This window comes from Trichomycterus rosablanca, chromosome 18 (genome assembly GCF_030014385.1).
Source record: "Trichomycterus rosablanca isolate fTriRos1 chromosome 18, fTriRos1.hap1, whole genome shotgun sequence".
Lineage (NCBI taxonomy): Eukaryota > Metazoa > Chordata > Actinopteri > Siluriformes > Trichomycteridae > Trichomycterus > Trichomycterus rosablanca.
In genome coordinates, this window is record NC_086005.1 from 16,861,678 (window position 1) to 16,886,722 (window position 25,045).

General features: G+C 38.4%; 1 protein-coding gene across 1 annotated transcript; it reads left to right on the forward strand.

The window, feature by feature from the left end:
- Positions 1-3,802: 3,802 nt before the first annotated feature.
- Positions 3,803-11,492, forward strand: wu:fb59d01 (uncharacterized protein LOC322379 homolog). The gene is made up of 7 exons (XM_063014803.1): positions 3,803-3,869; positions 4,147-4,161; positions 4,369-4,563; positions 4,660-4,824; positions 6,095-6,154; positions 11,147-11,225; positions 11,340-11,492. The coding sequence occupies exons 1-7, from the start codon at positions 3,803-3,805 to the stop codon at positions 11,395-11,397; spliced, it is 639 nt and encodes a 212-aa protein (XP_062870873.1). The 3' UTR covers positions 11,398-11,492.
- The last annotated feature ends 13,553 nt before the right edge of the window (positions 11,493-25,045 follow it).

Sequence of the window (25,045 nt, forward strand, 5' to 3'; positions counted from 1 at the left end):
AAACACACACAGACTACACAAACACACAGAGACTACACAAACACACAGACTCTATACAAACACACAGACTCTACACAAACACACTACAGAAACACACAGACTATACAAACACACACAGACTCTACACAAACACACACTACACAAACACACACAGACACTAGACAAACACACACAGACTCTACACAAACACACAGACTGTACACAAACACACATCACACAGACACACACAGACTCTAAACGGACACACACTACACAAACACACACAAACACTGCACAAACACACACAGGCACCGCACCGCATCAGGACCAGCCTCCCCTGAAATCAATCAACATTAGAAAAATTGTACCTTCAAAAAGAAAAGTACCTGAGTTATTGGAGAAGCCAAACACAAGCACGGAGTAAAATGCAGTGCTATTCCACCCTAAATCGACAGTACACTGTAGCTGATTACCTGAGTACAGTGACTGACACCAAACTCAGAACCACACTGACAAAGTACAGACTCAGTGCTCAAAAGCTGGCCATCGAGACCGGACGCTACAGAAACTCCTGGCTCCCCACAGAACAAAGAGTGTGTACACAGTGCAACACCAACACCACAGAGACTGAGCTGCACTTCTTAACTGAGTGTCCAAAATACACTCACATACGAGAGGTGTACTACAAAAAAATTTCAAAAACTTCACCCTGAATTCTACTCCCTCACCAACACCCAGAAACTCTTCATCATGTTGGGAGAGGAGAAGAAGAGCAGCACAGTAGCAGCTCAGTATGTATCTACCTGCCACAATCTGAGAGACACGGACTGTTACAACCAAACACAGGAACAACCCTGATGGACCCACACAGAGACAATGTTTAATCTTTATTTTTCTACATCTGCCATTATTCTAATTTCCTTTTTATGTTTCTTTTTCTTTTTTTTTTTTAATTTAATATTTTCCATAAAGTTCTTTAGTTTTGTATAATTATATAAACATCTTTCCAATGCTTTAGCAATACTGTAACCTCTTCAACAGTCATGCTAATAAAGCTCTTTGAATTGGATTGAGTGTCGTTCAACCAACAGATGTCGCCAAAGTGCAAAAAATAAACAAAGGGGTATAAAATGAAACGTTATGGCAGCAGGTTTTTGTCAGTTCCAGCATGACTCTGCCCCGATAATCTGTCAGTAATGTCATATTGTCTGTCAACAATTCAGCCTCTTAGTTCCAGTAAAATAACTTAACAGCATAAACAGTATGAGCAGATACTTGAACCCAAAGTCGACTTGCGGCGCTGGTGGGGCAGTATACGTTAGAACTGCTGTGCGCCACACGAGTGCTCTTTTGTCTAAAAAAGCACAAACCCAAACAAATACACTTCATATTAATGCCTATGGTTTTAATATTGAAGCTGTTATACGTTCTGCTTGTTTGAAATACATTTGCAGCTGAATACCGTATATAGACAATAGACAATGCATGATTTTGCACAGCAGCTATTATTTTTTTGCTTTTTCTCCACAGGATGGCAGCAAAGCAGTGCAATGTGGTGACTACCACAACTTGACCACACCCGCATACACTCACTGAGCATTAGGGTACACTTAACGTACTGATGTACTTTGTGGGTATACAATTACGGACCGTTGTCCATATGTTTCTCTGTAAACTTTGCCATCACGCTAAACCTATTTTATCAGTCAAAAGGAACCTCCTGAGGTCCCCCACTAACCCGATGATGTTTGTGTGGTGGGTTTTCAGCACCTCAAGAACACTAACATGGTACCAGAGGTGATAAGTTACTAAGTACAAGTAACCCACTAAGTTACTTAAGTAAACATGAGTATTTTTAGAAATCTCTACTTTACTTGATTACTTCTGTAACTTATTAAGTTTTACTTTTACTTATTACATTAAAAGAAACTGTACTTTTAACTTTTTTTAAATGGTATCCATCTCATAATTCGGCATCTTTTGCATCACCAGCAGATAAATATATTTATAATGTAAAAATTAGAACACTATAAAGTCTTTCTAACTTTTTATGTTCAGCACAATGTTTTCTACTCTCAAAAATAATTGTATATGCTTTACACTGTCTTTATTAATCATACACTTAAGGTTTTCCCATGTCTCAGGGACGGTGAATTCTATTTCTTGGATGAATATAAGAATATGAATATTTTGGCACTATATGGCCAAAATTATTTTTACACCTCACTTGTTAGACATCTCATTTTAAAAACAAACAGTATTAAAATAGACAGACCTCTGTGTGATCTTTTCAGTTATAACAATTTTGAATTTAATCCTTTTAATTAAGGATTTTTTCTGGCAGGATTGTATTGGTTTCATTAATGATTATAAGAGCTTTTCAAATTTCATTCAAGTTGCTGTCCGTTATGTTAGACCAGACTATGGTCTCTTAAAATAAGTAGTCATACATAATTACATATTACAGGTACATGTAATTATGTAATTAATTATATAAGTAATTACATATTTACCTAAAGCCTACATTCTCACATTGGGGGGCATTAGTGGAAGAAATTTATCTAGTTTCTGCTTGTTCTGATTTTATCTAATTAATCTGATATATTTAATCAATTGGGATATTTTTAGCTTAGTGGATCATCCATCAATTATTATTATTATTATGTTATTTTTTAATGACGTTTTACACTTGTGTTGCATTCATGACAGGACAGGTAGTTACAGGTTACACATGATTTAAAGTTTCCTCAAGTTCACAGTCTTTGAACTGTGAAAGGAAACTGGAGCTCCCGGAGGAAACCCACACAGACACAAGAATAATAAGCAAACTCCACACAGAAGAGACCCAAATCGCTTCACCTAGGAATTGAACCTTATTGTGTTGCAACACTGCTAGCCACCATGCCTCCCCAGTATTCACTGTCAATGTCAATTTTGAGTTCTACTAAAGGAACTCAAACGTAACCATGTTTGGGTGCTCTGCACAAATTCAGTCTTCAGTAATGTTTAGTAAGGAATGGGGGTAAAGTACTAACACTTTTTAAATAAGCACTGCACATTTCAATACTGTGTTCAGACAAGAAGTTTTCTTCCCTAAAATACAGCAATCTTACTTTACAAGTCTTACTGGACATTGTGTTTTGGTTAACAATACCTTTTTGCCAAGCCAAATGGCAGAACCCTTGGTGACCACAATAGTGTACTGAAGTGTTTAAAAGGAGAACTGCTCTAAATACATTGGTTTGTTCAACTAAAAGGTGGTGACACCTTTATGTACTCATAAATACAGTATTAGCCTTATTTGGCCTTTGTTGTGATTTTATGGACTATTCTGACCAATGATGTATTTTTGCTTTTAATGTGTCTCAGTTCAGTTTCGGTTGGGTAATTATGGGCGTGCTTAGGACTTTTATGACATCATGCTTCAAAACTGACCAAAATTCACTTTCAGCCAATAAATCCCAGGATTAGTTCATTTATCACATTATTCCAGCATTAATTAAAGCTTCCTGACAAACTACAGTTGTCAGCAATTAAAAAACTCTAATGTAAAAATCCTAACTTTTCCATCAGAAAGCGAAGGATACAATACCACTTCCTCATGAGCTGCTGTAGTACAAAGGTGTTGCTATGACAGTGGGTTTCTTACTTTATTACTGAAACTGAATGGTCATTCTCACTGACAGAGCACACACACCCTGGCCATAAAACCTGCAGTGCTGATAAAAGAGTCTAAAGGCCATCGCTTAGACAGTAGTTAAAAAAATTCAGGATATACCATTGTTACTGGAGCATTAAGCGAAAAACAGCTTTCGGATCCAAAATGATTTTTAAACTTTCATGGCCTTTTTGTCTGATGGGGATCATGTGTGCTGGTACACTGGCATCAGGTGAGTTGCAGTGATTCAGGGTTTGTTTTGTAATTATAGTCTGTGCTTATTGGTCGTTTTTTTTTACATTGAAAATATGGCTTGGAAATCCTGTTATTTTATTTTACTAAATATAACTGTATTCCTAAATATATGTCAATATGGACCCCTCTGCTCTAATTATTTAGACATGGTTTGACCACTTTGGTATAGAGGAACTCTAGTAGTCTGCACAGAGCCCTGATCTCAACCACACTGAACAAACTTAAGATGAACTGAAATGTCCATTGTGAGCCAGGCCTGTTTGTCCAACGTCAGTGCCATATACAAATGCTTTTTCTGCTAAATAGGAAATTCCCACAAATTCATTTTTGAGGTCTTTTGTGAAGTCTACATTTAGTCTACATTAGACTAAAAACCACAAATGTACCTTGTTTCATAAAAATATTAATAATTTTGGACCCGTGAGTGAATTTGTGGAATCTGAAATATGAAACTATGATTTATGTGTATTTTGTAGATCCAAGGTGCAGTGAAATCTTGAATGAAGGAACTGGGCAGGAAAAAAATCTGCAATTCTACTACAACCAGCCATTGGGTTTTTGCGTCCCTTTCTTCTACAAAGGAGAGGGGGGCAACAACAACCGCTTCTCATCTGATAAGGACTGTCTGGCATCATGTTCCACTGGTTATTTGAAGCTCTATCCAGAAGGAGGTAAAACACAGCTCTAAAAATCTTTGGTCCAAATATTATATTTAGATTTTTATGCTTTGACCATTCAGAGACAATTTGCTTGTTTCTGCTTTGCAGATTCAGTGTGCACCTTAAAGATGGACCATGGCAGTTGTTATGCCAACATTGCCATGTATTACTATGACAGCACTGAGAAAAACTGCCGGATGTTCCTTTACGGTGGCTGCCAAGGTAATGGCAACCGTTTTGAGACCAGAGAGGAGTGTCAAAAAATGTGTCAAGGTACGTATTGTCTCATTTTATTGCATATCATCTATTATTGGATCGTTTCTGCCTCGTCTCATCTCTTCTCATATTTCGTCTCTTCTTTTCTTGTATCTTCTCATGACTTAATTTTGTAATTTCATGCCTCATCTTATGTCTTTTGGTTTCTTTTCAAATCATTTCTTTGCTTTTTGTCATCTCATAACTTCTCATATAATCTTATGTTTTTATTAGATCTTATTTACTCTTTAGGGTCTTGTATCTTATTCCTGTTTGCTCTTAATCTCTCAGTTCTCTTAATGTTTTGTCTTATAATTTCATTTTGTGTCTCCTGCTCTGGAAACATGTCTTCTCCTCTGGTCTCATCTTGTTCCATGCTTTCTATGATTTGTTTTCTCTTTTCCAATATCTTCATTTTTCCTCATATGATCTCTGTAGTTGTTCCCTTTCTTCTCTATTTTGTTCCTTGAGTTTTCTTTTTTAGTTTTTTATTTAGTTTTCTTAGTTTTTTGCTCTTTATTTTTCATTATATGTGTTATCAATTATTATTTTTCAGTGCTTTAGACAGCATCAACATTAAGGTAAACAATTATATGGAATTATAAGCTGTGAATTAGAGCTTTTGGGAAACATTTATTTTATGTGCTGAAGTAGCCAACAGGATAAAAAGTTTAGATTTAAAAAACGTCCTAACATGCTTATACAAACACGGATTTAATGTTTTATATGTGTGGTATGAATAAACAGATTTTGGATAGGTACATATGTGGCCCAAAGTACAGTATGTACACACCTCACCTTGAGCCCAATGGACATCCCATTCCAAAAACATAGACATTTATTATAAAGCTGCTATATCAGCCTCCACTCCTGTGGATGTTTGGATGTTGAATTGTGGCTGTGAAAATTTGAGCCCATTCAGTCAAAACAACATTTGTGAGGTCCAGTACACTTGTTGAACCACAGAGCCTGATTTGCAATTGACATTTCAGTTCAGTTCCTAGTAATGTTTAATGGGTTAAGGTCAGGGCTCTCTGCATATAACCTCTTTTATCTGATCAATATAAAAAACTTGTTAGCAAAAATTTTTGCTAAAACACCTAAACCCAATAATAAGTTGAGTTGTTCACATACTTTTGGCCATATAGCTTATGTTAAGGTCTACTAAAAGAACCCTACACACCTATACTGTACTGTAACCATATTTGGCTATCAGGGTGTACTTGAAATGCAGCTCACTTAATAATAATAAAGTTTTAATACAAATACTTGTTTGATTATTTTATAGCTAAGTCTGGAAGGATGTTGGGATCAGCTCCTAACCCTGATGAGCAAACAGTGGATGTGGGTAAGTGGACAAATAAATTCATATTTCATTATTGATCTTTGGTGCTTGGGTTCAAATCTCAGCAGTGCTATTAGCTGACTGAGTGTCTACACAGACACGAGTGGCTGTGTCTGAAGTGGATGGCCAAAGCCTGTGATGAGTTGCTCCCTGTCCAGGTTGTGTTTATGCCTTGCGCCCAGTGATTCCGGATGGAATCAGACCTGCCATGACCCTAAACAGGATGGAGCTATTGATCCATCATTATTCCCTATTGTCCAGGATATTTTACTGTCATCATAATTGTTTTCCCCTGTAACTATGGTGTGGTAGTGTGTCCACCCCATTTAACTTTTCTGCAGCTCTGTGTGATCTGTTTAGGTAAGAGGTGTAACTAAACTCAGCTATGCTTAACCACACCACTCTCAATAGCATTATTTTGTAGCCACAGGTATTTTAAACCTAATAGATGCCTCTAATAACCTAATATTTTTGTAGATACTACTCAGAGATTTAGAAATACACTATATTGCCAAAAGTATTCACTCACCCATTCAAATCATTGAATTCAGGTGTTTCAATCACTTCCATGGCCACAGGTGTATAAAACCAAGCACCTAGGCATGCAGACTGCTTCTACAAACATATGTGAAAGAATGGGTTGCTCTCAGGAGCTCAGTGAATTCCAGCATGTTACCGTGATAGGATGCCACCTGTGCAATAAGTCCGGTTAATAAATTTCCTCACTACTAAATATTCCACAGTCAACTGTCAGTGGTATTATAACAAAGTGGAAGTGATTGGGAACGACAGCAACTCAGCCAACAAGTGGTAGGTCATGTAAAATGACAGAGCGGGGTCAGTGGATGCTGAGGCGCATAGTGCGCAGAGGTCGCCAACTTTCTGCAGAGTCAATCGCTACAGACCTCCAAACTTCATGTGACCTTCAGATTAGCTCAAGAACAGTGCGTAGAGAGCTTCATGAAATGGGTTTCCATGGCCGAGCAGCTGCATCCAAGCCTTACATCACCAAGCGCAATGCAAAGCGTCGGATGCAGTGGTGTAAAGCACACCACCACTGGACTCTAGAGCAGTGAAGACATGTTCTCTGGAGTGGCGAATCACGCTTCTCCTTCTGGCAATCTGATGGATGAGTCTGGGTTTGGCGGTTGCCAGGAGAACGGTACTTGTCTGACTGCATTGTGCCAAGTGTAAACTTTGGTGGAGGGGGGATTATGGTGTGGGCTTGTTTTTCAGGAGTTGGGCTCGGCCCCTTAGTTCCAGTGAAAGGAACTCTTAATGCTTCTGTATACCAAGAGATTTTGGATAATTTCATACTCCCAACTTTGTGGGAACAGTTTGGGGATGGCCCATTCCTGTTCCAACATGACTGCACAAAGCAAGGTCCATAAAGACATGGATGAGCGAGTTTGGTGTGGAAGAACTTGACTGGCCTGTACAGAGTTCTGACCTTAACCCGATAGAACACCTTTGGGATGAATTAGAGTGGAGACTGCAAGCCAAGCCTTCTCGTCCAACATGGGTGTCTGACCTCACAAATGCGCTTCTGGAAGAATGGTCAAGAATTCCAATAAACACACTAAACCTTGTGGAAAGCCTTCCCACAAGAGTTAAAGCTGTAATAGCTGCAAAGGGTGGCCCACATCATATTAAACCCTATGGATTAAGAATGGGATGTCACTCAAGTTCATATGTGTGTGAAGGCAGACGAGCGAATACTTTTGGCAATATAGTGTGTGTTTGATGCCCTACTTCTGTTTGATGTCTACTTTCTGTTAATAACTTTATCATTTTATCATTTAGGCCATAAAAAACTGATTTTTAACCTGTGGGCTGGTACATGTAGGTGTGGTTTTCTGTTTAATACCCTTTTGTTTTTTGTCACTAAACATAAATGCATGTGTGGGGCCTGCAAGACCAGATTGCTGCAGCACAAATGATCAAAAGACTGAGAACCATAGTCATATACACTATCTGACATCGCTGACATTTAACACTAGGGAGACAGTGGGGAAAATTACCTATTTTTTACTAAAATAGATGGAAACTAGCTGTAGCGAAAATTAGCATGATTTAGGAGGTGTATCTTTTTTGCATCCTCTACACAATTTTCCTCCTAACCCAATCGTACCTAACTGCCCGATTTGCATTTTTTTGTGTTTAGAAGCCAATGCTTCTTGTCTATTATGAGTCTTGGACCCACAAATGTTCTTTTGACTAAAAGTTCTCAGAGACACACTCCCAGGTCTTGTAAAAGCTTTTCCAGCATTGTAAAAGCTATTATAGTTACAAAAGCACGTTGATGCAGTAACTCCATATTAATGCCCATGGGGTTGGAGTACTATAACCATACCAAATTTTAGCTTCTAACAAATTCTACAGTTATTGAAGTTAAAATGAAGTTATTGTGAGTTAAAATGAATCACTCTCTGGAACTGAATCACACGCTGTATTTTTCCCACTTTCAGAAGGGAATCGTTGTTCGTAATAGGTCCACAGGATTCACATTGTCTGATTACATTTTATGAAAATGGTGCTGGGAGAGATGCAGATGGCTCTAAGGGTTGAAAGATGACTGTATAAGCCAATCTTAGCTTCCGAATTCCGAGTTATTTTTATGAAATCAAAGGCCAGAAATGCAGATTGTTTTTTGTTTTACTTCAAACTGATGACATGGCAATGAAATGCTCAGTCTTTAGTGGCTCTACAGAGTTGAATGAAGGCTTTTTTTTACTTTTATTTGATTGCAGACAGGAAGAACCTGAAATATTTCATGTTTTATCTGCTCAACTTCATTTCATTTATTAATAAACCTTCATTCCTGCATTTCAGGCCTGCAACACATTCCAAAAAAATTGGGACAGGGGCAATTTAGGGTTAGTAATGAGGTGAAAAAACTAAATAATGATGTGATTCCAAACAGGTGATGTCAACAGGTAATTGTAATCATGGTTTGGTACGAAAGCAGCATCCAGGAGAGGCTGAGTCTTTGATGAGCAAAGATGATCAGAGGATCTCCAGTTTGTCAACAAATGTGTGAGAAAATGATTGAAATGTTTACAAACAATGAACCTCAAAGAAAGATTGGAAGGGATTTGCATATTTCTCCCTCTACAGTGCATAATATAATTAAATGATTCAAGGAATCGGGAGGAATTTCAGTGCGTAAAGGCCAAAGGCGCAAGCTTAAGCTGAACGCCTGTGATCTTTGATCCCTCAGACGCCACTGCATTAAGAACCGCCACTCAACAATAGCTAATATAACCACATGGGCAAGGGATTACTTTGGCAAACCTTTGTCAAGCACTACAATATGGAGTTACATGCACAAATGCCACTTAAAACTTTAGTGTGCAAAAAAGAAGCCTTATGTTAACTATGTCCAGAAGCGGCGTCGACTTCTCATACATGCTGCCTTCAAGACATCATCTTTTCCAGGGTCGTCCATGCATTTTGCAACAAGACAATGCAAAACCACATGCATATTACAAAGGCATGGCTGCGGAAGAAGATGGTACGGGTACTGGACTGGCCTGAATGCAGTCATGACCTGTCCCCAATAGAGGATTATAAAAGGAAAAATGCGACATTGACGACCCCATACTGTTGCACATCTTAAGATATGTTTGCAGGAAGAATGAGACAAAATAAAAGCTGAAACACTAAATCACTTGGTATCCTCTGCGCCAAAACATCTTTTAAGTGTGGTAAAAAAGGAATGGCAACATTACAAAGTGGTAAATGCTTTACCGTCCCAACTTTTTTTGGAATGCAGGAATGGGTGTTTATTAATAAATGAAAAGAAGTTGTGTGTGTGTGTGTGTTGTGTGTATATATATATATATATTAGGGCTGTCAAACGATTAAAATTTTTAATCGCGATTAATCTCAGAATTTCATATAGTTAATCGCGATTAATCGCATTAAAAAAAAATCTGTGTAAATGTTATAGAAAACAAGGATTTTTATGTGAAATGTTACAATTAAAATGGTGAACACATTTTATGCTAAATGTACTGATGTTAAAAACTGCTGGGACAAGAGAAAACTGTAAGGGAGTTTATTCACTCACATACTAGGCAGTAAATGTCAGATTGTAGTTTAGAATTTCTCCATCAGCAAACATTGTAGATCAGCGGTGCTTTAGGTGGGATAAGGCGTAGTTATTGTAACAGACTTTTCTGTGGTTGTATTGTGACAATGGTTTGATGGCCGTTTCTACACGAAGTGAGTGTGTTTTGACCCTTTGGGGCTTCCATAGTTCATGGACTAACGTGCTTGACTCAGCTTTCCGGTATTTGGTACGTAACAGAATAAGTTAATAAAAGTGTTCTGCTCCCGACAACTTGTGAATATAGCGTGTATTTATTTCTTTATAAGTGCATCACTACAACGCTCGGTTACATTATGCTAACAAACCGCAAATGAAAAACGGTGGCAAGTCCGACATTAAAACGTTTGTTTTAACATAATGTTAACATAATGTAACCGAGCGTTGTAGTTCTACCAGTCAAGTCTCAACATTAACTAGAATTTGCGTTAACGGCACTATTATTTTTAATCGCGTTAAATTGAAATCGCGTTAATGCGTTATTATCGCGTTAACTTCGACAGCCCTAATATAGGCCTATATATATATATACATATATATATATATATATATATATATATGTATATATATATATATATATATATATATATATATATATATATATATATATATACACACAGTATATAATGTATATATACAGTATATATTTACAGTTACTGTGTTATTGCAGTTAGTTCTTTGCATTTTTTACATAAAATATTAGTATTTAATTCATTTCACTTAAATGGATTACTCAAAAATGGTAATTGTGTTTTTCCATTTTCTTGTCTTATGCTAAACAAATTACATGCAGTTCATTAATCATGAGGATCTGAAACTATTAAGTGTTATATGTAACTTTAACTATAACACTTTAATTGTGTGTGTGCTTATTTTTATGCCAGGTTTAATTGTGGGCATTCTGGGTGGCGTTGTTTTTGCAGTAGCGGTAATCGCAACGATTGCACTTCTTGTAGTCCAAAGGTGAGATTTTATTACATATTAATAAATTATTAAAGATGATAAACTGTTACATTTCATGTAACATCTATTTCAACTGGATGGTTAACAGGAAACCTTTTTTTTTTTTTTTATTAGAAAGAGGAAGCAAACTGACAGGAAGAAAATGCCAACAACGGATGTTGAGTTGAGCTAAGAAAATAAACGGTCAAATTGCTGTGTTGTTTTTTGTTTGTTTTTTTAGGTGTTTTTTTGTTTGTTTTACAGTTTTTATTATTTCTGATCTGTAATTAAAATATTTTGGCTTAAATCATGTATCCTTTATCTGATAATGCTGGGACTTTAGTTAAAAATCAGTCATCGAAGATAAGTGACTGAAAATCCAGTAACCTAATTTTCAAATAATGTAATTTGGCAAATTAAATGCTGGTCATATATTATATTTCATACTGTTTTGTTTAGCACTTTCAATAAAGATGTGTGTAAAAATAAATATCAATGTATTCTTTGCCAATATATATGATATGACTTAAACTGTGTAAACACTTGACAATTAACTTGTTGGAAATCCAAGCCATAAGCATTAATAAACACTATATTGGGTACTGGGACACCCCTTCTAATCACTAAATTCATGTAATTTAGGTGTAATAAATAAATTATATAATTATAAAGAAAATTATATGCTTCCAACTTTGCAGCAACAGTGCACACAGCAAAGTATATAAAGACATGACGAAAAGCTTGGTTTATAAAAACTCCATTGGCCTGCACAGAGCCTTGACCTCAGCCTCACTAAAAAGCTTTGGAACAACCTGGAGCATCAATTTTAAGCTTTCTTGACCAACATCAGAAAAACAAATTAATTTTTTTTTTTTTTGCTGAAGCCTTCGTGATTTATATTCGTGAATCTGCAACCAAGTTCTATTTTAACCCTGCAACAATTAGACTTAATATCTCACAGCTTTCTGAAGTTAATCAAACTGATGACTCACACTGTAATCTGTAATCTCACACCCATGCCTACATCATCCAAAACCAAATAATTTCTACGGAGATACCACAAAACATACCTTTCTATAACACTCTTTACCAACATTTTAAAAGGTACTATCTTTGCAGATTTCTTTATTTTACCTGGCAGCTTTACTGTTTTCACATTCCTTTAATTTGGTGCTTTTTAACTGTTGGAACAGCTTATTGGTTTACATGCTTATCCCTTAAAAATGTAAAGATTTCTTCATTTGATTGATGGCTTAATTGACCCATACACTGGAATGCTCAGATCCTCCGGTCATTGGTTCCTCTGGTTCCATCATGTAACAACAAAGTTTTTGTGTACTGTGTCCTGTATCTTTAAATAAAGTGAACATTAAACAAAATTGAATGCATGAAATAGGAAACATAAATATATAAATTTGGTTGGTTTTACAATGAATATGATAATTTGATGACTGCAAAACATTCCAAAAAAAGTTGGGACAGGGGCATGTTAAGACCCTAAATGCTGTGAAAAAAATATATTAAACTGGTGCTGTTGTCACAATTGCTATAAACACCACTAAACAAGCTATTACCATTTACAGTCTATAATATTATTAAAAGATTCAGAGAATCATTAATGAATTTCCAAGATCTTTAATCCCACAAACTTTATTGCATTAAAAAACCCAATATGCTTCTTAAATAAATTTACCCACATAAACGTGGAAGTCCAAGTAACTAAACAAAAAAACCCGAAAAAATTACTTTTAAACTCAGTGGAAATTTATTGTGAGGAAAAAGTAAGAACACCCCCACAATTATTACTACTTAAAATGTCAAAAATTAGAATCCGGTGCACCACATCAGCTGCAATGATTAGACCATTGTTAGAGGACATTGGAGTTCTATTTAAACCTCAGACAGTTTGGTTTGCTCTTGATTGTTGAAGTGAGTGGTATCACCATGGTGACATTTAAAGAGCTCTCTGAGGCCTTCAGAAAGAAGGTTGTAGATGCATATGAGTCTGGGAAGGGATTTAAAAAGATCTCAAAACAATTAGAAATCAGCCACTTCACTGTCTGGAAAATAATTTACAAGTGGTGAACATAGCAACACAGTTGATACCAAGGTACATGCATCTACCATCAGAAAAAAGACTGCACAAGTTTGATTTTCATGGAAGGTGTGCAAGGAGGAAACCCTTGCTGTCAAAAAAAACATCAGGGCAAGACTAAATTTTGCCAGAGAACACCTAGACAAAGACCAGGACTTCTGGAACAATGTGCTTTGGACAGATGGATCTAAAGCTGAATTATTTGGGCACAGTAACAACAGACATGTTTGGCGCAAACCAAACACAGCATTTGAGCACAAGAACCTCATACCAACTGTGAAGCATGGAGGTGGAAATGTCATGGTTTGGGGATGCTTTGCAGCAGCAGGGCCTGGCAAGCTCTCCATTATAGAATCCACAATTAATTATTTACTGTATCAGAGGGTTCTTGAGGAAAATGTAAGACCATCTGTCCAAAAACTGAAGCTGAAGCGGAGATGGACCATGCAGCATGACAACGACCCAAAACATTCCAGTAAATACACCAAGGAATGGCTAAAAAAAAAAAGAAATGGAGAGTTCTGGAATGGCCCAGCCAAAGCCCAGATCTTAATTCTTTTGAGATTCTGTGGGGTGATTTGAAACGGGCTGTGCATGCAAGAAACCCCTCAAACCTCACACAGCTGAAGAAATTCTGGATTGGAGGGGTGGGAAAAACTTTCTCCCAGTTGATATCGGAGACTGGTAGATGGTTATAGGAAACATCTCATTGCGATTATTTCAGCCAAAGGGGGAAATACCAGCTATTAGGGCATAGGGTGTGTAAAAGAACAAAGGCAAAAGGTGCATGGTTTGCTCCTACTCCCAGATCCTGTGATGACGCCCAGATCCTATCTTGCAACAATTGCCATACATAACAAAAGACTGTCGCCTGCAATCCTGTTTACGAATCCTGTTCCCGCTGACTTCAAACAGTTACTACTCCCCACCTAAGAAATATCTGATCTATCCCACACACCATAACCTTTGTCACCATGTATATAAGAGATACTGTATCTTTGTTCCGGTTCTTTCTCTGCAGACAAGAATAAATCTCTTTTTCTACTTATAATCCAGTCTTCAAGGTATTTATTAAAAGGGTTTTTTTCCACCACAATTTGGCACCCCAGATGACCAGTTCGTTTGGGTTTGGCCTGACAAGCTTGAGGACGCTCGTGGAGATCTGAAATTTATCTTCATCATTTACCTCATTTTTTGGAGATGAAAGGAAGCATTGTCTGATCGTCAGTGGTCTGCCCTGCGCTACTGTCCGTACTCATACAGGTGAGAAAGAACCCTTCTTTGTTTTAAGTAGTAATTCTGTAATGAAACAGTGATTCAATTAGTTCTGTGGAACTGTGTGTATACGTTGTCCCCTAGAAGCTGACTGAAAACTGGGTTTTCGGGGTCGAGACCTCCCGTCTCTCGACTAAATGGGATTTTTGACCAAAGTTTTTCGATAAAACATGGATTTACATTGACGAATGTAACTTAGCGGGGCAACGGCGAATAAGTTAAACACTGGGTGTTTAATTGAATGCATGGTCTGGGACCTGCAACTTGTGAACGGGTTGGCAAGTAGTATTTGTGACGTGTTGTGGCTGCAAGGCGTGCGCGTTAGCTCGGGGCGTATAGACAGCACTTGCACAAACTAAAAGACTGGATTCTTAGTAGATTTGAGGATTTAAATGTTGTATGTTGTAGTTGTATGTGTTTTGCAACTTTTGTGACTTGCCATTTGCCATTCTTGGATATATTATTTCGTATATTATTTCTAGTGGTACATTATCATTTGTTTTAATATCATTAAAACTTCTGAGCCGCTATTACAAAGCTGTAGTACGTATGTAAGTAGGTATGTAAAAACTAAATAATTATAAATTTTTCTTGTTGAAATTTGACACTTTTCCGCTAAAATATGGGCCAGAACATGAGCAAAAAACATTCTGTGATAACACTTGTGATTACCCTAATATATGATTAATGCATGTTAAAAATTGATCAGACAGTGTAAGACAAATAAGTTATTGGATAGAACAAGGGAAGTTTTAGTGAAAGTTAGAAATGTTAAAGTGACAATTGTATGTAAAGAAAAAAATGCTGAATTAAAAAGCATTTTAGGGAAAGAGAATTTGCAGGTAGGGAAAGGAAAAGAAGGTAAGACAGGCAGGGCAAAATTAATCTGTCTCTCTGTTTGTTAAAATGCAGGCCAACGCTGACCTGGACTCCACCCCAACACGCATGCAACAGAGACGTTCTGCTCAACAGCATCACCAGCAACAGGAAGTACAAGACATGCATTCAGACGACCACATTAAAGAGGGAGGAGCAGCAAAAGACAACGGAAAGGCAGACACTTCCAGTGCACAAAGACTCTATACCCAGATCTTCCAACACCTCCACCACTGGCCACCACAACCAAAGGCCTCATGTCATCTGCTCACACAAGAGGTGTCAACAGACAAAGCCACCAGACATCAACGATGACTCCGCCCAAGCTTGACACCAAGAGACAGTTGCAATCCTGCTGATATCATCTCATGAAAGACACATCTAAAATGAACTGAGTCCTGAGATTTGAAACACGATAAAAACACTTGCATTACCTGGGATTTTGCCTGATTGAAGATACAGTCTATGCTAAAAAGACTGTGTTAAAATAATAATAATAATAAAATTTAAAAAAAGAAGAGAGAAGAGAGAAAAAAAGAAAGAGGAGCAGGAACCTGCATGCAGCCAGTGGGCGTTACCATGGATTAGGATGGGGTCATGGTGAACATACTGACAGTAGATCCACTGCCTGTCTGGATACAGTGTTACAACGCGGGAAGACTGGACACTTTTCAAAGAACTGCCCAAATAATATCAGTCACATGCTATAGCTGTGAGAAGAAGGGACACACAGCCAAGAACTGTTTCAGCGGTGATGAAGAGACCAACCAACTGAAGGTTCTAAAGGCAGACTGGAGGGTGGAGTCTGGGGAAGCAGCCGACTGATTGAGCAGATGAGTATAGTTCTACACACACACCACCTAAAACTATCTTAGTGTATTTCATAAGTCTGTTTAATATTCTATTTTGTATTTTACTCACTTATAGACCCAAATATAGAACATTGCTTATAGCCACTTGAATGAATAGAATTGAGAGTATGACACTTACTGCATCTGTGTCTGATTTCTCATGTGATAAATGGAGAATCAGCCCTGATGCAGTAACCAAGGTCACTACATATCTTGTAGGTTTGGCTAAAGAACAAGTCAGGAGTGAGGAAGTAGTTTTCATATCACCAGATGAGCTACATTTTACAGCACGTTCATATGGATCATATGTAGATTTCGAGGCAATATGGTACAGAAAAAAAAAATGTTTTAACAGAATTGTTTTTTCTTTCTAGAAAATATCTATTGATCTAAAACTAATGTAGCTTGTCCAATGTTTTTTGCTCTGTCCTGGTCATTTGTTTGATGTACTAGGTTTCGTACCGCATGTTTTATTAGCAAGGCCTGGGCATGGCAAATGGCAAGCAAGAATTAGGCCCTGAGTTTTGTAGGGCCAACAAGTCAAACAATTGGGAATTAACCAGCAATCCTACATTTGTTTAATTTATTAATCAGAGTGGGTAAAGAATCCAACAAGAGTTATAAAAAAAAAAGGCTTTTAATTACTGTGCATGCAATTAGAACAGTTTAAGTTAAGGACTGTGGGGATTCTCACCTTCACCGCCTCGATAGGTCTGTTGTCTACAGACATACAACCAAGGTTGGCAGAGGTGCCAAGCCATTTGTGGGCTAAGGGAAAAATTATGTTGGGTTGGTAAAAGGGGCCGGAGGCTGTGAGAATTAAGCCTCTGAATTAGCCTAAATATTGTTCTTTTCAAACACAGTACCTATTAAAGACTAAAGTATTCAAAGGGATCACACCAAGGTTTAAGTTTCTTTTATAGCCAAGTGTCATTGTGCCTTGAGAAAGTCATAATAAATAAATGAATAAATAAATAACAGTGCTAGGATGACATAGTGGTACAGCTGCAGCACCTCATTAAAGAGGGCCACAAAGCTAGTTTGTCTAAATTATAATTAGTCAAAAAGCAGGTAATGGTCATGGGGTATTGGCATGATATTTCAGCATCAGATAAGACTATTTTACCTGATCACATTGCTGCCATTAAGAAGATTCCTAAACATGCATATTCCTAAACATGTTACTAACAAGCAAGCGCTATCTTTTTGGGCATGTCATACCGTAGAACAGGGGTGTCAAACTCATTTTCACCGAGGGCCACATCAGCATTATGGTGGCCCTCGAAGGGCCGATTGTAACGTATCCTGCTGTGATTGCAGTCACATTGCTGTTTTTCTTGGAGGCTAAATTCTGCATTTATATTGTTCTACTTTACCACAGACACAGCCTCATAACACAAGAGACGCACCGGTTTCTCTTCCTGAAGCACAAACTTGTTTTCACTTTCATTAAATTTCCTCCTTATGCTTAATTTTCTTACTTATCTTCTTGTACATTTTAGGATCATGTGTAAATATGTGTAACATCATCTACTGGCGGGATGTGTCACTTCGCAGGTCACAAAAAGGATTTTACAGTGTATTTTTAAGACAATCATTCAATTCAGCCCTCACTAATAGTTTATCCCCCTTTCTCAGCTAGACAGACAGACAAACAGCTCTCTTCAGAATACAGTCGGTTTATTTGCTTCCCAGCTGTGTGATACACTGTGTGCATCAAAATGAAGTAAAAATACAAACAATAAAAACAATAAAGAACCTAATACAGTAAAAAGCACACAGCTGTAGTCAAGTGTTACATCTGGTACAATATGAGATTTAACCAAACGTAAAATAACGAGTTAAAATTTTGTGTAAAGTTACTAATTGCTATAGTAACGTAACAACAGTATTTAATTACGGTAAATTTGTAACTAAAACGCTGTGATATACTCTTACTACATATACTCTTTACTAACAACTGAGAATATAAACGCCACTACTTACAGACAATGCTTGGGTATTATATTGCAATATAATTATTTGTATTTACTTATTATTGTTTACATTACTGACTACGCTACCCTGCGTTCTTTTGCCGTAAAAGTCACATGGCTTCTTAGCGAAGGTTAAAGTTAGTTGCCATGACTACGATGTCACGTTGTCTCTTAAAGGCGCAGGAGCGCATTAAATTATAAGCGCGTCTCTGTAACGACTCGAACCATCACAACAGCCGTTTAAGCTCTCGCAGGCCGGATCAAATGACGCGGCGGGCTGGATCTGGCCCGCGGGCCTTGAGTTTGACACCTGTGCCGTAGAACCTTTATCCCCTAATTATTAGATGTTGGAGGCACCACTGAGAGAAATTGCTCATGGACAAGGCCTCACTGCACACAGTGAGTCAAGTGGACAGAAGATGGACTGTGTAAGCTTTTGTTGACTTAAAATTATGCTTGCAGACTACACCTACACTTGGACTGTCTGACCCATCTAGACCTTTACTCAGACTGTGGACGAGAAACATGACTCTATGGTTTCAGTTTTGCTCCAGAAGTACAGTGACAGACGGAGACCTCTGGACTATTTTATTTTATTTTTTATTTTCAATTGTTAAAATTAATGTTTTTCTTGGAATGATTAACATTACCATAAATTGGTACACTGTCTTGAATCCAGCTACTAGGTTGTACGCAGAAGAGGATGATGAACCACATGACTGTCTTAATAACTAATAAGCTTTCCTCCCCCAGGCCAGATCTGCTGGAAACCTCACCCCTTAATCTTAAACTGGAATTGATTGTTGCTGTATCAGCTTCTCGCAACCCTGAAACTGGCAAGAGACAAGTGGGCATTACAGTGGTCATCGTTCATGATGTTGTTACATTCATGATGTGGTTCCTTAATATCATATTATTCTAATTGAAGTATGTAAATTTTGTGGAAGGCAAAACCTTGTGTGTTTTTTTTATTATTGTTTTATTATTGTTATAAAATGTTTTTTTTATTATTTAGTTCTGATAACCACACTGCCCACAACTCTTTGGCTTCACAGTTGCGTGATGCTATCTACTTCCAAAACAGGTTGCTGTTCATAAGTGTGGAGCTTATACTAACATGTTTGATTCTGTTTTACAGGGTAGAGGCAAAGTGAAAGCTAAAATACCATATAAGAATGTTTTGTCTGTTGTACATGATTCTAACACCAAACTATTTTTCAGGTTCCTAAAATCCAATGATGGGCTAATTCTGATGAGGAGTGGAGAGGCGGAAAAGCAGGTGGTGTTGTCTCTGGTGGTGTGTGGTCTAGCGCTGATGGTAAACAGTATCGCCCAAAATATTTGTTCAGAATTGACCCATGGGAAGCACCATGTGCATTCCTTATAAAACATTGGTTCACTAGAGCCTTTATTTCTTATTCACAAAAATGTTGTATTTGTAGTACTGCTTGGTAATTGTGAACATGTTCTCAAAATGGATTGAAGCATTTCCAACAGCCCAACAAGATTCAAAGGCTGTAGCAAAGGTACTGAAATCTAAACTAAAGAAATCATCCCTCGATGGGGAATTCCAGGTAAAATCTCTAGTGATAATGGTACTCCGTTCATAAGTGTAGCATTGAAACAGATCAGCCGATACTTGGGTATTGATCTGAGACAGCACTGTGCTTATCACCCAGCCAGCGGTGGAGCTGTGGAAAGGGAAAATGGCACACTAAAAAACAAGCTCGCCAAGTACTGTGCCGAAACAAAAATGTCTTGGACTAAAGCATTACCTCTGGTTCTCATGCAAATGAGAATGAGAGAAAGGTCAAAACATGGATTAAGTCCATTTGAGATTCTGTTCGGGAGAGCTCCAAATATAGGAATTGGGCCAAATAAACCCACACCATCAGACGCAAACCAATGTGATGATGAAATGCTTGATTATTGCGTAAACCTGTCCTCTGCTCTGAATATGATCCATAGACAAGTGAAAGAAGCCCCTCCAACACCAGCGACGGGGCCGCTACATGACTTAAAACCAGGGAATTGGGTAGTGATCAAAGACTTCAGAAGGACGAAATGGAATAAACAGAGGTGGACTGGACCGTTTCAAATACAACTGACAACCTACACAGCTGTGAAAGTGACAGGGAGAGCCACCTGGGTACACGCTAGCCACTGTAGAAGAATCTCGGAGCCAGAAGAACAACAGCCACAGCCAGTAGACTTGTAGCTTATTCCAGATACTAATCGACTGCATTACATTGTTGTCCGCACTTGCATGATAATTTAAACAAATCAAAATAGCCTGGTAACCCCTGATTCAAAATAGCCTGGTAACCCCTGATTCAAAATAGCCTGGTAACCCCAGGTTTGACAGCTTTTAGTTTTTTTTTTATTCTTTGTTTCTCATAGCTGACAAATAGTGGAAGGGAGTGAGTAGAGACTGACCTTCACATAGTGAGACATCAAATACACTTCAGCTTTTATTATTGTTTTGAAATTACCAGGTAGTTCTATATGGAAAGACCATGCCATTTGTTCTGCAACCCAGGATGGTGTGGGTTGAGAAAACCTCTTTGTGTCTTAATGTGGGTATGTCTAATAGTGCTGCCAATTGTGCGGTTTACCCAATCACAGGTTGAAGCAAAGTGTTCTGCTCCTGGTCTAGGATTCAATGACACCCACAATGCTACACGTGTTAGAAAATCGATAGCTAACACAATTCCCTATTCTTTGAATGCGTACTGGCAGTTTGCTAATTTCACTGCGGTAGGCCTTAAATTGCACACACCATACGGATGTTATGTTTGTTCGGCTTTCCCTCACAGTACTGAGCAAGTAGGAAGCTATAAGCCAGCTAAGGTATCTATAAATCAGACGATCTGTGCTGCCTCTTTTAGTAAAATTTCTAATCAATCACCATTAGAAGGCCATGAAACTATAACTGGGTTTGTTCGACAACCATATCTTCATAACAATCTAAGAGTAGATCACCTACCAAACAGCACACAAAGTATAGATGCCTGTCAGTACTATGGTGAGGTGACGGCTATACCTCAAGTAGATTTTGAACAACCTGTAATCTTACCTGATGAACTAAAGTTTCCGGTATGTTTCCTTCGAAAAGGCAGGGTACATGTAGGGCAACTGCCAAGGTCAACTTGCTCAGTCATCTATGTTGAATGTACAGATAGTAACTGCTCCAATGCTAACGGCTAATGGCTTGGTAGATTGGTTTTGGATTTGTGGAAACACTGTACGAATATATTTGCCGGCTGAGTGGAGTGGTCTCTGTGCTTTCTTACCCCTTAGGGCACAAATGACAATTATTCGAGCAGCTCAAGTACACGTAACCAATATTAGACACAGACGATCATATGATGAAGTACCAATAGAGCATCAAACAACTAGCAAATGGCATAGGTTTTGGACATCTGTACTGTCTCCGTTTGGGACAGTTAAACAGTGGCACGCTATTGAGGACATACATTATAAGCTAGTGTCGTTTACTAATTTCACTTTGCAAGCCTTAGATGGAGTGAAAGTAGAGCTTACAGCTTTGAGGATGACTGCTATGCAAAATAGAATGGCTTTAGACATGATTTTGGCTAAGGAAGGAGGGGTATGTCAGGTTGTAGGAGATAAATGCTGTACTTATGTTCCCCCAAACGATGCCACAGATGGAAACATAACTAAAGCTTTGAATAACATTAAGCAGCTAACCAATAGTTTAACCAAGGAAGAAACACTGAAAGGCACTTGGGGCATGTGGTATGGAATGTTTGGATGTTTGGCTCCACATCTATCAATGCTAATTCCAGGTTTAGTTGTGATTATAAAAATTTTTTTACTTGGACCTTGCCTAATACACTGTTTACAGTCTTTAATTTCTAGATCCATGCAAAATCTTGCTGCTCCAGCATATGCACGACTACATCAATAACATCTGGACAGAAATCAGGACTGCAAACCAGAAACACATAATGACATGTTTTATATGGACGTGGATTATTTGTGATGTTACATGGCATATTAATGAAGCAATAACTTAAACCCGAATGGAGTGTTATTGTGGATGTATCCTATGTCATTTTCTTTTTTTCTCTTTTCTCTTTTTCCTTTTGTTTCCTTTTTATTTTCTTGTTCCTTAATATTTTGTTTCATATGCCTTATGCCTATACAAATTTTTTTGTTATGCTAACTTTGTTGAGTTAATTTGGTTGTCATAAAATGACAAAAGGAGGGATTGTAAAAGAACAAAGACAAAAGGTGCATGGTTTGCTCCTACTCCCAGATCCTGTGATGACGCCCAGATCCTATCTTGCAACAATTGCCATATATAACAAAAGACTGTCGCCTGCAATCAAGAGGTTTACGAATCCTGTTCCCGCTGACTTCAAACAGTTACTACTCCCCACCTAAGAAATATCTGATCTTTCCCACACACCATAACCTTTGTCACCATGTATATAAGAGATACTGTATCTTTGTTCCGGAGCACACTGCCCAGTTTACTATGTGAGGCTTGTCAGTGTGTTCCTTCTCTGCAGACAAGAATAAATCTCTTTTTCTACTTATAATCCAGTCTTCAAGGTATTTATTAAAAGGGTTTTTTTCCACCACAGGTGTCCTAACTTTTTCCTCACAATAAATTTCCATTTTTGTTCATTACATTTTACATGTAAGCTTCATCGCTCAATACTGTTCAAAAGAAGCTTAAATGTCCATATGTTTAAATATGTTCAAAAAGACATGGGGTGTCCTAACTTTTTCACATGACTGTATATTCGGACAGAAATACCAAAACTTAGAATAGGTAGAATTGGCCACACACAGGGATGGACTGGTCATCGGGAGGGTCGGGAGTTTTCCCGGTGGGCCGCTCTGTATGTGGGCCGCTGAGGGAGTGAAAAATAAATTCTGTTTTAAATATTCCTAAATAATAATCCTGAAGTGTGCATTGGCCCACCACAGTATCCTCACTGCATGTCCATTGGCCAATCACAGAAATGTCCCTCCCCCAGGACAAACCGTAATCAAAACCACCGGTACAAATACAGTACATTGCGAGCTGGAGAAAGGGTCGAAAAAGCGTAAAGGAGGTGCAGAAAAAAAGCCCGTGATAAAAAACAGAAAAAGCTGCAAGCAGATGCAGAAAAGTGCAGGAAACTGGACAACCTGTTTGGAAGTGAGGAACTACAGCATAGCCAGAGAGCAGAAAAGGAAAAGTTAGTGTTCAGTGACTCTGCTGCGTTAGTAACGCCGTTTAACCCTAGAACGCTAACACCGGGTGATTTTCACCCACACAATTTTTGTCATGTGATTTTCATTGTGTTGCTGCTGTCTGAGTTGCATGGGACTTTGGGTAGCTTCAGGGCGCTCATTGATGTCATTAATGGTATGGTTGATTCCCTCCTCCCATCTATGGTTTTTTCAAGAGGCATGCGTTCGGGTGATTTTCACCCGACGTTAGTGATAGAGAGTAACATATTTTATGGGTGGAATTTACCCGATGTTAGTGTTTGTGTGTTTAAATCAGGCGCTCTTTGCACTTTTCAAGGGAAACAACATTCAGGCCTGCCACATTCTCTGCCCCATTTCATCCACAGCTGTCATCCTGTAACAGGCGTTTTTACTATGGCATGCTAACAAGTGAGTAACATGTAGCTAATGTTAATTTACATCTGCAATCATTAGCTACGGAGATTTCTTTTTTCTACTAAAGCTAAGCTTTTAGCTAGCTAGCTACAAGTGAAGGTGTAGCACTCAGAGAGAGGAAAAACTGTCCAGAAAATCAGTGAAATACCTGACTGAGAAGGAAATACAAGAGCTTCTGTTCAGGGAAAGCAGTGATGAAGATGTTGATCATGTGGAAGCAGAAGTGATGTATGACGATGACAGTGATAAAGACTACATACCAGAACCAAGTGATGATGATGATGAGGATGATAGTGATGGCACTGAGCCTAGCACTTCAAGTCATAAGAGAAAAAAAATACGACACCGTGATTGTGGTAGCCCTACCACCAGACAAATGGCCACCCCAGGACCTGTTGCCTCTACCTCTACCGCCCATCCTACTTTCCCTGCCACACCTCAAGCTATCCTTGCCGCACCTCAACCTGTCCCTGCTGCAACTCAAGCTGTCCCTGCCACACCTCATGCTGGTCGCAGAGGAAGAAGACGACGTCATGAGGATAAGGATGATGGCATGTCACCTGTTGTGAGATTTGAAAACAGCTCCTACAGGAGTACCTCTGGTTTCCAGTGGAGTTGTCGGCCTCAGACATTAGCTACAACCAGGACAGCGGCACGGAACATTATGCCTGCTTTTACACCAGGTCCAACACCCGAAGCATCAAATGCTGACACCCCTGAGAAGAGCTTCACATTATTTGTTGAGGACCAAATCATTGACGAAATCGTGACATGGACAAACATCCATATTGATGCTGTTGCTGCAAAATATTTGAAGAGAACAGCTACAATTCAGAGAACAACAGCAGCAGAGGTGCGTGCAATGCTGGGGATTTTTATATTTAGTGGCTGTCAGAAGGACAACCATCTGTCAACTAAAGAGATGTGGAACCCTAGTATTGGGGCACCTGTGTACCGTGCTGCTATGTCTGAGGGTCGCTTTTCATTCCTCCTTGCCTGTCTGTGATTTGATGACCCTGACACAAGGCAGGAAAGAAAGGCCATGGACAAATTTGCTCCCATTAGAAAAATATGGGACATATTTATCAACAACTGTAAAAAGTTGTATGTGCCTGGGGAAAA

Bases quoted from the DNA above. Each gene is read 5' to 3' on its own strand.
- wu:fb59d01 (XM_063014803.1), top strand. From the start codon at position 3,803: ATGATTTTTAAACTTTCATGGCCTTTTTGTCTGATGGGGATCATGTGT. The intron at 4,825-6,094 runs GTACGTATTGTC...ATTATTTTATAG, and splicing joins GTGTCAAAAAATGTGTCAAG to CTAAGTCTGGAAGGATGTTG. The intron at 6,155-11,146 runs GTAAGTGGACAA...TTTTTATGCCAG, and splicing joins TGAGCAAACAGTGGATGTGG to GTTTAATTGTGGGCATTCTG.